The sequence below is a fragment of the Oreochromis niloticus genome, linkage group LG22 (genome assembly GCF_001858045.2).
Source record: "Oreochromis niloticus isolate F11D_XX linkage group LG22, O_niloticus_UMD_NMBU, whole genome shotgun sequence".
NCBI lineage: Eukaryota > Metazoa > Chordata > Actinopteri > Cichliformes > Cichlidae > Oreochromis > Oreochromis niloticus.
Genome location: NC_031985.2, coordinates 19,525,706 through 19,542,471, shown reverse-complemented (window position 1 = coordinate 19,542,471; position 16,766 = coordinate 19,525,706). Strand labels below are relative to the sequence as shown.

General features: G+C 43.3%; 1 protein-coding gene across 6 annotated transcripts in view; it reads right to left on the bottom strand.

The window, feature by feature from the left end:
• Positions 1-16,766, bottom strand: part of LOC100691448 (teashirt homolog 1) — a 171,802-nt gene that overhangs the window by 14,560 nt on the left and 140,476 nt on the right. For 4 of the 6 annotated variants that reach the window (XM_025902152.1, XM_025902149.1, XM_025902150.1 and 1 more), the window contains one exon: positions 15,211-15,818. In XM_025902152.1, coding sequence (XP_025757937.1) covers positions 15,211-15,250 — 40 coding nt within the window. In that variant the 5' untranslated portion in view covers positions 15,251-15,818. Of the gene's footprint in view, positions 1-15,210; positions 15,819-15,987; positions 16,686-16,766 lie in introns of those variants that run through there. The other 2 variants (XM_005478452.4, XM_025902153.1) reach the window with 2 other exon arrangements.

The window sequence follows — 16,766 nt, the reverse complement described above, 5'->3', positions numbered from 1 at the left end:
AGGGGAAAGGGAAGGAGTGGAGAGGGAGACATAATGAAGGAGAAAAAATGGGTTATTGTGTGTATGCGGTGGCACAGATATGAAAGGAAGGAGATGAAGCTGCATTGCCAGCTAAGAGAGTTCCTTTCGGCAGCCAATGAGCGTTCATTAAGAAGAACGGGTCTGCTGCTGGCAACAGGAGAAGCTTTGGCTGGGGCTTCTTTGGCTGTGAGGAAAACATATATGTGGGTGTATGTGTGGGTATGTGTGTTTGTACATTCGCTTCCAAACACGCTATAAAATATAGATTTTTTTCCCCCCTCTTTTACTTTTCAAAGTCTTGTCGTTCTTTAAACACGACCAAACAATGTGTTTTAAATCCACAAAGCAGCTTGAGTATAATATGCGATCAGTGGGTTTGCATCTGAGCTGGAAGCGCCTCTCAGTGTGCGTTTCCTCCGCTTGCGTGTTGGTGTCAGCATGCATCCATGTGTGTTCTATCTCCGTAGATTTGTCAGTGTCTACCCCGTGACACACTCCCCTCGTTGCGAGTGGAGGAGAGCTCTTTGGGGGGGCTTTGTCATGAGGCGGTCTGTTCTTTTCCTGAGGTCTGGCGCCCCTCGTTTGATAAATGACACATGTCATTCTGTCAGCCCCTGCCATCCGGGCTGGGAGGCCCCAAGCTGATGTATGGCCGCCTAGGCTAAAGGAAATCAGAGTGTTTTGGCAGCACCCTGAGAACACGGCCTCTTATACCGAGTCTACTTTTGTGTCTGTGCGAGTGTGTTTATGTGTGTTTGTGCCTGTCTGTCTGTGATACTGAAAGCATGTTTAATTGTATGTGTGTGTGTGTGTGTGTGTGTGCGCCTAATAGTGAGTGTTTGTGTGTGTGTGCATGCTCTCAACCTGTCAGGAGGACGGGTAGAAGGAGACAAATCATCGGCATGGCCGCCCCAGCTGTTCCCCAAATTTGGTGTGAGGAGGAGAGCGAGGGGAGAGGGGGAAAAAAAAATCCTGCCATTTGAGTTTTAAACGGCTGATGCTTCCCAGAAACGGGAATGAGTGAGTGGACAAGTGGAGCTAAGCGCACACACACACACACACATACATACGCCCAACACACAAACTGAATCAAAACTCAAGCCGGTCCCAGCAGGAAGCGGCAGACAGTCAAGAGAGGCTTCTGGTGCAAACAAACATGCCCATATACACACATATAAACACATGAAGACAAACTTTGCACAAGGCATTTGCGACTGTCGGGCAAGCAAAAATCGGAATTTCACTCCAGTTCTCGGTTTTTAATGTAAAGCATCCTTAACTTTCACTGTAATTCCCCGTCCGTCTAGATTTTATCCTCAAAATGTCTTCGGATCCAGAGATAATCTTCGAAACTACGCACTAGGCGGTCACACAGGCACGCAAACATTTCCCTGGAGGAGGAGGACGGTCCCACCTGGAGGTTGTGAACTCTGTATGACCCTGTTTGATAGGGTGCGGGCCAAACTCTGTCCTCCCCCTCTCTCCCACAGAAAAGAAGCGGGAGGAGAAGAAGAAGGAGAAGAGAGAAAAAAAACTGCGTCATTAAGCAGTGAGTGATGAGTGGCAGCCATGGGTGACATCCTCCCCTCTTTCTCTCCCCTCTGCTACCCAACTGCTTTCACTGTCTCTCTGTCTCTGTTTTTTCTTCTTCATTGCCTTGATACTTTTCTCTCTCGCTTTATTCACCTCTCTCCATCCCTCAACCCCTCAAGTCATTTCTCTTTCACTCCTCTGTTGCTTTGCCTCCTCTTTTTCCACTCCCTCATATCCCTCCCCCCTCTTTCCTCTCTGGTTCTTTTTTGTCTACTGTCAGTCTCTTTTTCTCCTCTTTTTTTCACCCCTTTATGCCCCTCCTGCTATTGCTTCTTTTTCTGTCCCCCCCTCCCTTTCCCCTCACACACACACACAGACACACAAGCACATGCACAATAGTGCCTCGCTCTGTCCTGTCTAGCTCTCTGGCCATGGTCTTGTAGACACTCAGCTCCTCCATACATAATAGATCCCAAATATCCAGAGGAGGGGTGCACATTTCCACCCGCTCAGGATTGTGCCATCAGAAGTGCTTCAACAGTAGGTCTACTGTGTGGCATTGCAAAGCTAATGCTATCTTTTTAAAGCACAGTTTAAAGCATGAATCCAAAAATCGTTCTAAGCTAACTTCTCCAAAGACAGGCTTCCCTCTCAAAGTGAAAGTTTAGACATACGATAAACAGCACGAGCGTCACGTCATGTATTTTAGCATTAAATGCGCTCCTGCAACTTAACTGTGATGTTTTAACAGTAGATTTCGCTCCGAAATAGACACGGACGCGTGCTACCTCGACATGACTTGCACCTTTTTATTTTGTTTTTATGAAATCAGCAGAGACTGGTGTGTTGCTCAGTAAAAAGCTGAGCTCACTGAAGCTCAGTGAAAATGGGTTTCACAAATGCACTATTTTCGCTTTAAAAAAAGGGGGGAGTCAGTATCCAAGTACAAATCTCCTTAACTGAAATTCAGTGGTTTCCCCAACAGCCAGCTAATCACGTCTGTCTGGCTGGCTGACTATATAAATACTGAGGGGAGGGGAGACTCTAACGAGGTAACGGGGTAATTGACTGACCTTGATGTACGTGATGTTAATCAGCTCAGGCCATTCTGCTCCATGATCCTGTTTAGTTTGAGGAAGTTTAATTAAACATCCCGGACACGCACAGTACCGCACTCTACTAAAAAGAGATGTTTCTATTCTCTCGACTGGCATAAAAAATAGGATCTAATGTTTAACTAACATTAGTTTTACACCAACTGTACTGTGGTCATTTCACCTTTGCAGTCTTGAGTAACTTATTTCAGACTCATACAACCAAAAGAAGCACACATTTGCTCATTTTAGTGTGTTTTATGCAGTGATAAGAGATTTTAAAAATTCATCCCTTTTTCCTTTTTGGACTCAGAGCTGGAAAGGACATTTTTACGCCGATTGACAAAGAAACTAGAGGCCAAATTAATCAATATTGAAAATCTGAGTGTGCAGCGTACTGAATCCAAATTTTCCATTTCTCAACCCAAATTCAATTTAGCTTCTAGTATTAGATTTACAATGTGCTACATTTTCAGCAATCAAGTATTGTGGTTTGTGAAGTATATTTTAGCTGATGGCTGCTGTCCACTCACATGTCTCATTGTTGGGACTTTGATCCCAGTTAATACGACGGTGTTTTCTTACAGCGCTCGCTCTATTTTCAGCTCAGTGCAGAAAAAAAATGGAAGGTGCAAAATATGAGGAATGGAGTGATAGACTTAGAAGATGGAGAGGAAAAAAGTATGTCACATTTACCTAGAAATGACTCACACTCACAGACACTATAAAACTGGGAATGTGGCCATTCTTGGACTTTTGGATTCGAGCGCCAAAAATACTGTAATTATTCAGGAAGACGACAGCTATATTACACAGACCTTCACAAAGGTGAAACAGCAGGCAGCAGCCAAATCATACGGTAAGACGGAAGACAGAATTTGATTCTGTTAAATCAAACTAACTTAGATAGATATCAACTAAAAGGCAAAGAACAAACTTTAAATTGCCATGTGGCAAACATATTACACTTGTGTAAGCAGCTACTACGTCCAAAAAGGCTAAATGTGCTTTTATGAAAAGTTGAAATACTCAGAAACAATCACAGATAAATTATTACCAAATTCCAGCAAATAAAAAACTAGCAGTCAGTTACAAGCTGAATAATGTGCAGAGATCCAGGAGTTTTGAGTTTGCACCCAGGCTTATGGACATTAGCTAAAATGTTATGTTATGCATGTTCAAACATTAAGTTAGCCCCCCCTCTGTACTCACAGGTAACTTTGTAACACATCAGTTATGAATGAATTTACAACACACACACACACACACACACACACACACACACACACAGCTAACCAGATGTGTTACTTGAGGGTAAAAAAAAGTTAGTCGCGACATCGTTCCAGCCTGAAAGTTCTGAAGAGTTAGTCCAAATGTGTGTGAGGTGATATTTTGTGGTTGACAGAAAGACTTTGACTTATTTTAAAAGCTTCGGGAACAAAACTAACCTAAAAGCATAACAAGCAGCCTGTTAACTTATAATTCAATCTGTATGTCTGCAACAAACGCACTAGCAAATAAACACGCAATATTTATTGATATAACACGATTTACAGGTTAATGCCAGAAAGAGCTTTAAAAAAGGAATACACAGCATGTAAAAGTGGAAGTAAAAATAACAGCAATGGTATTAAAATAAGAGTAAAATCAGAGTCATGCAAAAATTTAAGAGGCAAAAAATTAATTGAAACTTTTGTTGATGGAATCCAATGTTTTTTATTTTTTATTAAAATTCACAGTTTTTATATTTATGCACTCCTGGTGTGAGATTTATTTATCCCCCAGTCAAGGAAAAAATATATATATATTAAAAAACCCAACAAAATGGGGTAAAGGGGAAGTCAGTCTGGTGTATCTGATAAAAAAAAATGGAAACATCTTCCCATAACATTCAATAAAGTAACATCATACAATCCTCATGTTCGGCGCCTGGGGTTAGTACTTCATAAATAAGTTAGGTCATCTTTCAGACGCGACTCCAGCAGACAGCACGTCGGTCATTTTTCTGTGTTTATGCCAAAGTTCAGTGTCGGTGCAGACGCACCACACAAGCATTGCTCAATGTCAACATGTTCTCTGGCTTGTTACTCTGACATAGCGGCAAGTCCTGTCATCGTGCACCATTGTGACGAGAGAGACGAGAGGCAGATGGACCAGAGACAGACAGGTAAACAGGTCAACGCTGGGATCATCGCTCGAGCGGGCTCACGCGCGGAGACGGGTGATCAGAAACAGATGCTCGGGTGGACATCCAGCCAGCGAGTTAGACAGACAGTCGGTCTGGCGCGTGAGGGAGTGACTGACGAAAGAGACACAGTGACACGGGAGGCTGTGCGAGAGGCCTCCCGCTGTTCTTTTTGAGACAGACGACTTAGAGGGACAGCTTATACCCCCTGCGACTGTCACTGTCTGCGACAGCACAGCGGCTCTGGGAAGATTTGGGAGGAATTTTCTGGAGGTAACATGTGGTGTTGTTGAATCGCCCGGGATACTGAAACATTATATCCCCTTTCAACTGCCCGTCAAGTGTTGCACTGAAGCTGATGACTGTTAAGTGATTACTTTGCGTGACCCCAAGCAATTTGTGGTCACCGGGATCCTTTTAAATGAAAGGAGCAGATAAAAACGAATCGTACCAAACCAACAAAATACATTTTTTTCCCCTTCTTCCCTGAACAACATGCTTTATGGAAAGACTGTCTGCTTAATAGGAACTGCTCTTGGAAAATATGTGATAGTCATGTGTTTAGACTTCAAAGAACATGACACAAGTCTTCACTGCCCTGTGACTTTTGGATTTTTGTAACTCACAAGTGTGACTGCAGGATGTTGCTGAAATTAGAATATTAAGAAGAAGAAGTATAAAAAAAAAACAGACTCTTGAAATATGAGAACAAGGCCAGCGGGCCTGAAAGAGGAAAGTATTACACTCTCCTTTTCAGATGTCGAGTTCATGTTCTTGTAACCAGTTCACTGACTCTTGAGCATCCGGTGAGAGAGAGCGATAGATGAGGGCGAGAGACAGGGAGGAAGATGAAAGAAAATATGAGCGGGGTAGAGGAGAATTGAGTCAGTAAGATAGAGATTGATGACAGATAGGAAGATGAGAAAAGGCTTATAGGAAGAGAGAGAAGAGGGCCAGTAACCCCCCCCTTCCTTCCAAAAAAAACAAAAAAAGTCCCACACAGCAGATAGACGGAAAGACGGAGGGAGTAGGCTGAGATAAAGATGAAGAGGTAAAGGGGAGGAAAGAGGGATGGCAGTGACACCACACAAGGCTGCGGCGTGACCTTCCCCAGCGCCCGCTCTCAAGGACAAAGTGTCATCTGTTAACTGTATCCTTACCCAGATGGCTTATCTGCAGTAAACTAGTGTCCAAAAAATCATATTCATTGCTTCTCAACCCACGTTATCAGTTACATAAACTCTCCTTGGGGGGATAGAAATTTCCACCCCCTGACTTTTGTCCACTTGCACTGGCTGCTGCTTGGACATGCTGAGGCCAGCGTTTATCAACTGCTATAAAAACAAGTAACCTGTCTTCTGGTGATATACAGCACTGGGTCCTGCCAGCTTTACTCTACCTGACAGAGGAAACGAGAGACCTAACCACAAGCTTGTGCGCATATGTTTATTTGATGTAGTGATTTTTACAGGGGGGTCTGATTATGCTCCCACTCCTGACCAATCTTCTGCCGGCCTTTATTGTTCGCTTTGAAGAACTGATTCAACTATGCTTTGCAGCTGTGGTTGCATTTTTGTTGCTCACATGGAGTTTTCTTTGCCTTTCCTAGAATGGCTAACACCTTGAAACTAATATAGCCGCTGCTAACAGCACCCTCTGAAACAGCAGCTCACTGCTGTGTGGCAAAGTTAAACAGCAAGATGGAAATATAACTCACTATTATTATTTTGTTGGCTTCAAATGTCTGTAAATACCACAATGTATTTACTTTACAGTGATATATCAAAGAGAGGAGGCACAAGTGCTCCCACTGTGCTGGAGCAGGATATGTTTAGTATTTTTACTACACCCTGGGGTATCTGAGAACAAAGCAGTTTTCTATCATTCTCATATTAGGACTCTTGAAATACTTTTAGCCAAAAAAAAAGCTACACCAGAGAGAAAGTCATTTATGAAAAGAACAGTGAATTACTTTTGCAGTAAGGTTTTATTCATGTGCTTTCTTTCCAAACTGAGCTCGAATGATGGAAAAAAACCAGCCATGCAGGCAACTTTATGCAACTGTTGCAAAGGCAGGACTGCCACATGCATTACGCTAATAAATTGATATATTTTGTTATTTAATAATGTTTTTAATTCCAACTGAATGTTGCTTTTAAACCTCTCTTTAGTGAGTAAATGTCCCTCTGAGGTTCAGTCTTTTTGGTGTTTTTTAGCTTCTGCTTATTGTCCCTGTCCCTTTTCACCTCCAAAAGAGACTCTTTTTCCTGTTTTAGCTGCACAGTCGAGCCTTTTTTCACCCCCCAAGTTGTTTCATATGCAGTGAAAGACATCAACAAACCAAAGTGCCGATGGTGTCATCGCTCTATCAGCCATAAGCCAAAACCAAAACCTTGCCTATTGCCCATCCATAAGAATGCAAGGCAAGCACAGTTATATCAGTCTGGTAAATATCTTGAAATACTTAAAGGATTAAAAGCATTCGTTTGTCTCTTTTATTCTTAAACGCGTACTTGCCTCTAAGGTTAAAATGCATCTGCCTAAAAGCAGCAGAGGGTATGTGCATGTGCTGACGTGCATGTCTTGCAGTATAGCGCAGGCACATATAATCAGCAGCTAATAACAACACATTGGGAGTCGCTGCCCCAACATAAATCAATGGGCAAAATAATTGCTAATACACTGGGTATTGATTAGAGTGCCAGCCGATGCACTCATTTTCTGGGGCGACCGTGGCTAAGCGCTAACGCAGTGACAAGGGTAAAGCGCTATTTCTCAAAAAGGCGCACAGACGGACGGCCGGGCAGGAAAAAAAATGACTACAGGGCCTCTGCAGTAATTCTTAATTGACACCTGTCAGAGCGATGGCAGCAGTCACAGCTGCTGCTGCAGGAGAGCATCTCCCCAAGTCTTGTTCATCTGTCACTTTTAATACCTTTTCTTCAGACCCTCTGTTGTCTTCTTCCCCTCTCCCACCCGCCCCTCTTAAACCCAGATGTTCAAGGCTGGTTAACAGAAGCAACTCTACTTCAAGGCCACACAGCACAGCCGTCCGGTGGTCACTCTCTCACCTAAACACAGACAAAGCCCTTATAGAAGCTAGCCTTGGCAGCCATATTGAAACTCTTCAGGACAGTTATTTTGAAGCATTACGTTTCATTTTAGTGGTTACAGAGACATAAAACTGCCTGCATAGAATCACCAGGCAAATCTGACAAATTTACCCCCAAAACACCTTTTACTGTGCTATTGTCACATTCTCTTATAAGATCTCTGGATCACATCAGTTTTTCACTCTTACCACAGCTGACTCAGTACTAAGAATAGTTTTCACTGCGGCCATGTATCTTCAGTTTTATCTCTCGCGTGATCGCCTAATTACAGCAACGGGCACCGCCGTCGTGGCAATTTCCAGTATATCAAGTAGAGATTAAAGGAAAACGTTGTTGCAAAGCAATTTCCAAGATCGCTGTCGCAAAATGCAAAAGACAGATCAGATCTATAAAGCCTCGTCACTCCAGTGTTCCAGCAAGCATCATCAATCAATCACTGATGCAACATGCGATCATGCTAAAGCAGCTCTGCTGTGAGCTAGAAAATATGAGGAAACAGACACACAAAGCACACAAATCACAATGTGTATACTATAGTGGAGGCAGACAGGTGCTCCCCAGAGTACACACTGACCTCTGAGTGTATCCTGGACCTCCCATCGTCCTGTATTTAGTCACGACTGGCCATTTTTCTTTCAGTTTTTTTGTTTCGCATCCATTTTGCTTCGTCTACGCTCAGCCTAATAATTCTTTTTGCCTGCTTCTTTAATTATCAGCGTTATCGGCGGTAGTGACAGAGTACAACTGAGTTTAGCGTTTGTGTAGAACAAAGTAAGTGCAGCTGGCCTCTCTCTGGGGGTTTGACAACCCACCAGTTCTTCAGTGCTTTGCTAAAGAGGCTGTAGTTATTTTCAGTTGGCCTCAGCTACATTTATTAACTGGAACTCCTAGTTTCTTAAAGAAAATGTGCAAATGAAAGAACCGATTGTGTCAAATGAATAAATTAGGGAATGATTTTAATTTCAAAAAATGCCTTTTTTTTGTTCAAATAACAAAAAAAGTTGTTTTCAGTCGCTGGTGGTGGGTTTTCTTTCTGATACACGAGAGTTCACTGAATGTTCTGCATTGCTGATTGAATATATGTACCAGAAGATGGAATCTTGAAATTATACTGACTATTTTCTGAGAGAAAATTAGTAACAGCGGAGAGAAAATAGTGGGCAATAAGAGCAATTCAAGTAAGTGGCAGCTCTGTCCATAAATCCTGATTGTCACAGCGAAGCAGAGGTTTTGAACGGCCTGGAGATTTCTTCCGATGGTTTGAATCAGCAGCTGTGAAGTCTCTGAACTTAACAGAAAGATGGCGGTGTCATCAGTGTAATATTTAGCAGCCAATCATAGACGGGATGGGAATGACACCCTGATAAACAAGACAGAGAATCTTGGGTTAACTTGGTAAAAGGCTAGATTAATCTGGATAGGTTTGATTTCCTAAACCTAAACCCAACAACCAAAGGAACAAAAATATTAACAGTCACACCTATTCTCTTGTGTGAAAGTCATATGTTTGATTTGTGCCTCTAGGACTCCCATCTTGCATCAGCTGTTTCTGGATTCACTGGTTGCTTCTGAGGATGTACACAGACGTTATCTCTGCTTGTCCATTCACTCAGCTTTTTTCCTTTTTTCTCAGTTAGCAGGAAAACGCTTCTTCATATGTATGCTTCACAATAATTAGCAACCGGTGCCCTAAAACCCCCTCGGGTCCAGTCATGTGAACGGTTTCATTCTTGTTATTCCTCTTCCTAATGTTTTACATCCCCACTGTAAATTGTGGCTTTTTGTTTTGCAGCTGTTTTGAATCGTAGCCAAGGTATCTTTACGAATCCAAAACAGGCGCCGAAACAACAAAAAAAGCTCAGGATGTATTTCGGCGAGGCAGAGGGGGTTTCATTCTTGTAAAGACGACCTTGTTTTCCTTTTATTTCTTTGTCACGGCTCCTCGTGTTTGCGCTTGAGCGAGAACCCAGGTTTTCCTGCTTCCTCTGAACCTCATTAAGCTCGGGGATAGTTTTACCTCGCGCCCGCGGCTCTGAATGCCTTTACGTCTTCACTCGGTTGGCGAGTCTAATTCCCACATATTTTCAATTCAACCCTCTTTTCCATAAGAGCAGTCATCGATCTTCATTTGTCACTTAACCTCCACGAAGATGAGGACAGAGAGCGGAGTTGTGTGAGTGTGCGTATTAGTGTGTGTCTTTGATTTCCTGAAGGCCTACTGAGTCTGACACCACATGCAAATGAAACTAGAGTGCGGGATAGCAAATATATCCACCGACTCCTTCAGTCAATGTCACCTGTTAATGACACTTTACCTACACTGCATTATCACAGGATCTGAATATTTCACACACACACACACACACACACACACACAGGGCTGAGCAAACTCCTCATCTTACCCAGTGATTCAGATTGCACATTCACAGCAAGAAACACACTTTTCACTCCACATATGTTTTTTCCCCTCTCAGCACTGCTTCAAACCCTGACAAATGTCATTAAATCCATTAAAGGAAGCATCCCGATAAAACTAACATAAGGTTCTAATAGTCATCATTTGGTGCTTGTTTCTCAGCTGACAGACGCCGTGAGCTAAATTCCTGCAGAGGAATACAATGCCAAGTAGCAACAACAAAATGTATTAACCCTGCTCGGCTAGGAACTTTGTTCCTGCTCTGTCAAACAAACCAAAAAGCTGTTAGCAGAAGGATCAGAGGGAAAGGCAGAGCATTAAGAAAATCTTCTCACACTCGCGGAAAGCCGCATTCTCATTAAACTATTAAAAGGCCTCTAACGCCTACCACATGGCTACTTGAGTCGAGTTACCCACGATCAGAGCAACGGCTTCTTTGTCACCGGCGCCTTTTTGATTTGTCACGTGACGCTGCAGGCAAACTCGGAGCCACCTCAGCTGTTGTTGAGTTTACACTTGAACAACTGAGGTGGGCACATGAGAAGCGGGTGAGACTGAGTTGATTTTTATCAAGGCAGCTTGCAGACTTGACACCTTGCTGAATTTGTCAGCAGTAATCGGTGGACCTGTCACTGATCTGTCAGCTACCTGGATAATTAGGGACCACAGCTAACGATGCCGTCAAGGAGAAGGGAAGCCCCACCCCCCCCCCGAGTCATAATTAAGAGACTCCTTTTGAGGCAGAGATAGTGGCAGCATAGGGCAATCTATTTAGGAGAGAAGAAGGCAGCCGCTGATGTCAGTGAAGACGCTCACAGGGCTAGGCAATGTGTGTGCATCCTGGCTTGTTGTGGCTTCGGTGCAGCCGAATGCTGCACGGTGCTTTAATTAAACGTGTTGAGCTAAGCTACAAAGAAATCATTAAAATGCAGCAGTGAAGTTAGTTTACAGCGCATGTCGAATGATGCATATTTAAAAAAAGAAAACAAAAGAACAGCATCCACAGTCTGTGATTATAACCGGAGTGATTTATGTTTAGAGTGCTAAACTTCTAATTAGCTACACAGTCAAACCTACTCAGTTACCTTACAAATTTATCAGGAGAGCAGGAAAGGAAAACCAATTACTGTCTTCTGAAAGGGCCACGCAGCCATGTTTAACAGCGTAGCAGCATCTTTCTCTCTCATCGTGACCTGCACTAATTCTGTCAGCACGGGAACTGATCGCTCGGCTGTCAGAGGAGATCAGGATCAGGATCAGGATCAAATATTTCGAAACTTGGGCTTTTAACAGCGAACAGGAACTGAAAACAGGGCACGCGTGAGTATATAGACATTTATGGAGCTGCATCCTGCTCAGCTCACAGTGGATTGGTCACTTCACAGTGTGCTCCCTCTTCCTCTTTCTCTTTTACTTCAGCCAGTAAAAGTGAGCGTGATGCGGGGTACGTAATCAAGACGATCCTTTCGTCCTTATTTTTTTTCTTTTTTTGAAGCTAGACCTTTTTAAATCCCGAGGAATACATTTAACGCGGTGTCACAGTGTAATCACGCTCACGTGTTGAATGATTAGTTGACAGATTCATTACTTAGAGTGACAGTGTTTGATTTAAGATATCGCGGCTGGCAAACTAAAAGCAGGATGAGGCATGCGGCTATACCATTAATTTTCAAGCAGCAATCAAACCTGTGACCTCTGCATCGAGGCAAATCCGGAGTTATGGCTTCTCTGTAAATGTTATATAAAGTATCGCCTATCTGCTAATTAAACTAAACACTGGTTATCTTTGTCTAGTATATAGAACGTGCTGTCATTTTTGAACACAACCTTGCTACTGAACAGTCTAAGAGGTCCTTTTCTTTAAAAAGTGGCACGAGCTTAAGTTAATATCAGAGTCTGTTGCATTGATTGTGTGCTTTTAAACCTTTTATGGTGTAGCTAACCATCTCGACTCATCGGTTAATCCGCAAAATGTCCAAAAATACAAAAAAAATGCGACCAAACGCCACAAACTGCTTGTTGTTTCGAGGCAAAACCCAAAGATGTTGGATTTACTGTGATAAACAAAAGTCAAGATCCGGTCAGTGTCGGATATTTTTCTTGTTTGATAAGCAACTAAACTCGCTGGTGACGTTTAAATTGTCGGCTAATGGTTTCAGGCCCGACTTTAATTGCACTTAAATTAAAGCAACACTGGCACAATGGCAATACATGCACTCTTTGCAGCTGTTTTACCTTAAGCTAGCATGGGCAAAGTCAGCAAACTGTTCCTATAAAGATAAAAAAAACCCACACAGGTTGCTCTTTTAGTGTGGTTTATTTTTACAAATCAATCTCTCACCACTCTTGTTTATTCTCATCCTTGATTATTGTTACTTCACATCGCTGCATTGTTTAGCTTCCATTAATTACTCCAGGAATGCATGTACATAGCTGCACTTTGGTGAAGGAAGACAGAAAAAAGAAAAGGAAAAAAAAGAACGAATGAAAATGACGACAAATGACTGCAGCAAAAGTCTCTACTGCTCAAATTGCTCTGCACTGAACTCAACTGCCAAAACTAACAGATGCAGTAATGCGGTTCCAAATGAAAGAACACTGATGTATTGTCACTGGTCATAAACTAGATAGGGTACAGCGCCATTACAGGGTCTAAAATCATCACTGTGACTGATGAAACAGAGCCCATTTGAAATGGCATACAAAGAGCTATTGAAACCCTCTCTCCCGCTCTCTCTCTCTCTGAGGAGCATATGCAACATTTTGTTTCAGTGCAACTCCAAAGTGACAAATCTGGGTTGTGGAAATATCTGGTAATGCATTATAAAAATAGCCTGTGTTTATAGGTGTGTACACCGTTTTACTGAGGAAACTGTCTCACGCAGGCACACACACATCAGCGGAGGTGTTAAAAGTTTTTGGATTGACCGTATGTCAAGTACTGGAAATAATGTCGAGACAAAGCCTGCCAAGTTGGGATTGACCATTACTGCCTGTGATGTATGTGTCTGTCAGAAAAGCAGACAATCAAATCAATATTCAAAAGCTGAGCAGGAATGGGGCCACTTCAGAGCTCAGCCAAATGACCAGAAGAGTCTGGAAAAAACAAAACATAAAAAAACCCAAGAGAAACTAAACCCCATGTTTTCTGCTCTCCTATGGGGGGTTTTTGCTAGCAAAGCTGTGGCAGAGGTATATAAACCGCCACTATTCATTTTCACCATGCAGGCTTGTTCTTCAAACACATTTCTCTCTATCATCACTAAAGCCTCGCGTCAATTAGAAATTACAGCCCCACCGAGTTCAAAGTCTTCCCGTCACAACCTTGATTAAGTCTGCTTAACCTCACATTTCCACCGCCTGCTTAACATTCTACAGCTGTTTTATTCGGCTTTGGTCATTACTGCATGAACTTCAAAGGCTCCTCTTTCCCCCGTCATTTGGAAATGCATGTCAATCACAGCCGTCTCTCGCAGGGACATCAAATGGAATCAGGCAAACATGCGACTCTCTCGCAGAGCAGCTCACGTCTGGTCAGCTTAATGACAACATGTAGGCCGGACTGTCAAAAGTCAGGCTGTTAAAGTGGAATTTACTTCACTGATCTTTCCCTTTTCTCGAATGAAAACAGGACTTTTGGCACTTCATGCTACACCTTCCTCTGAATCACATTAAGCTATGTTTATAGTGTGCGATTACAGTTTTCCATCTCATATTTAGGAAGCTAATAAACAGCCTCGCCAAAACTGGAAAAGTTAATTAGCAGTTGTTAGTTTGATTATACTAAACTTGCATTTTTATACCACACTGAATCAATCAGATTCTTCTAATGACTTCCAGAACAACTTCTCCTCACTTTTCTATCCATGCTTAATATCAGATGCACTCAAGTTAAACAGCATTTCCTGTTTCTGCAGGATGAACACAGAGGTCAGGTCTGAAGTGACCATAAGAGTTCACCCTGTGATCTTGCTACGCCCCAGCACCCCTCCTCCCTTGTTCCCTCCCCCTTGGGGTATTAAACGCAAAGTATTTATCCCGCTTGAGAACTTTTCTTTCAATTTGTCTTTTCTTTGCTCCTCTGCGGGGGCCAAAAAGTTATCCTTTGAGGGAGTCCAGCTGCCGGGCGCATGCGTGTCTCTATGGTGAATGATTTACTGATGTTTATCAGGAATGAATAGATCAAAGGCAGTCGCATGACAGGCGATCAATCAAGCATCAAATCAAGGATGGCAATCCCAGAGCGGAACACAAGCTGAAAATACGCTACTTTCCCTTTTCCCCCTTCTTTCTTTCTTTTTCTTTTCTTTCTTGTTTTTTTTTCTGACACTAACGCATCAAGCACGTAAGCCTGTAAAAATGAGATAAGATGAGCTTTTGTTTGGAGAACTTGGATGCTGGCAACCTAGTGGAGGATCAGATTTAAAGCTTGAAACTAAAGTGCAGCTCAGCGCATTTGCTTCTAACGGGAAAAGTTGGCACTGAATAATGGCTGCTTAAACTAAGGACACGCTACCGTTCCCAATAGAGATCGGAGATTACGCTCTAGGTTATTTAAATAAACTTTATTTCGGGTTATTTGGGTGTTGAAAACTGCGCAGATTAAACTTCACATTTGTTTTGCTTCACTCTGAGCTACAATTCACCGATAAGCCACAGACGTCTGGTCTTTGAGCGCTTATATCGTGTCCTGCATCAGGCCTTTGGAGCTATGCGTGAACTTGTCCGGGGTACACACATCTGTGCTGATCCCTGGCTTTATCCTACCCGGGGAGGGAGCGAAGTGTGCGTGCTGGAGCCTTTCTGATGTGGGGGGTGGGAGTGTTCGGTTGCAGAGCCGGGGCTTACCTGCTGACCGCCGCGGTGCTTGCTGCTTTCTCCTCGGCATGCTGCTGCGAGACTTTCCGCTGGACTTTTCATGCAGAGATCAAAATAGCGGACGAGCTGGAGAGGAAACCGGCGCAAGGCGACGAAATCAGAGCCAGCAGCGGTTCATCGGGCTCTTCGGCTGGGGATGATGCTGAAGAAATGTTTCTGAGATTTATTTTGATCGTTGTTATTATCGGGCTGTCCGGCGAGGAAAACGATGCGGATCGTTTAGAGCAGAAAAAAGAAAAAAGAAAGAAAATCAAAAGGAAAAAATGGGGGCTCGTCCTTTAACTTCTGCCAGAAGAACTCATCGCAGGCTGGCGTGCTGAAAACTAGCAGAAAGCTCCGTGCGGATCTCAGTCTGTCGGGCAGGGATTATATGGGAGAGCTGCCTGAAGCCCGTCGCCTCGTTTCCATCAAAAATACGTTCGCCCCGCTGGCTGGACAATTTCATCCCCCCGTAAACAGCAAGAGTGAAGAAAACGGAGATCCTGCTCGTGCGTATTAACTCACACTCCGCGGTGAAGATGAGTCCAAAACTGCGATCTCTCCCTCCGTCCAGGTGCCACAGCTCCGGTCTCCTCCAGCTACAGGAGGAAATCAGGAGGGGAGAAAAAAGGAGAGGAAAGAGTGACACGTTAGGCGGGCTGGGTGTATGTCAATCAGTCAAGTGTGAGCGTGTGGAAACCCCGCAGCAATCAACTCACATCCCATCTCCCTGAAAGCACCCACTGGATAAAGAAACAGGCTACTCACATACGCTTACCGCCCGACTGTCAACACGGACACTTGACGAATTTGTCACAAAGTCATCACAGAAAAAAAAAAAGATAGAAAGAGGGAAAAAAGCGAGCAGATTCCGGGTCTCAGCTGTTATTATTCCCTGATTTTTATTTATTGTTATTATTTATTTTAAAAGCGCAAGGAGGAGCGTCCCCGGATATTTCTCCGCAGTGAAATGTGCGCACATTGGTGATGCGTGGTGCGTTCCGACAGCTCCCACTGATAGACAGACACATCCAGCTGCCTTTCCGGCCTCTCCTATACTCCACCCCTCCACAAGCGTCACCCTGACAGTCAGAGCCCACCTGTCAATCTGCGGCTGTTAATTGTTCACTGGGACGGCTTTCATTTCAACGCCCCGCTGTCCCCAAGAAAGGTGCGTCCTGTTCCTGGACACACGAGGAGGCGATGTGCAACCTTGTTTCCAGACAATAGAAATGAGAGGTGCCTGGAAAAGTATGAAAAGTGTGTTTGTGTGTGTGTGTGTGTTTGTGTGAGAGAGATATTTGATGTAACAGTCACTGCTACACAATCTTACAGCCAAATAAAGTTTTAAGTTAAATGAGGACTCGGGGCACATCTTTTATCTACAGAAAATAAATTTGTTGATTATTTTTTAAGCACCAGGCAGATGTTATTGATCCTACATAATAAAGAAGATATTTGCCAGGAGAACGGCTCATACAGGCCAGGCTAACTGTTAGATTTGCAACTTCAAGCATCAAACACACAATAATTGAACTACAAGCAGC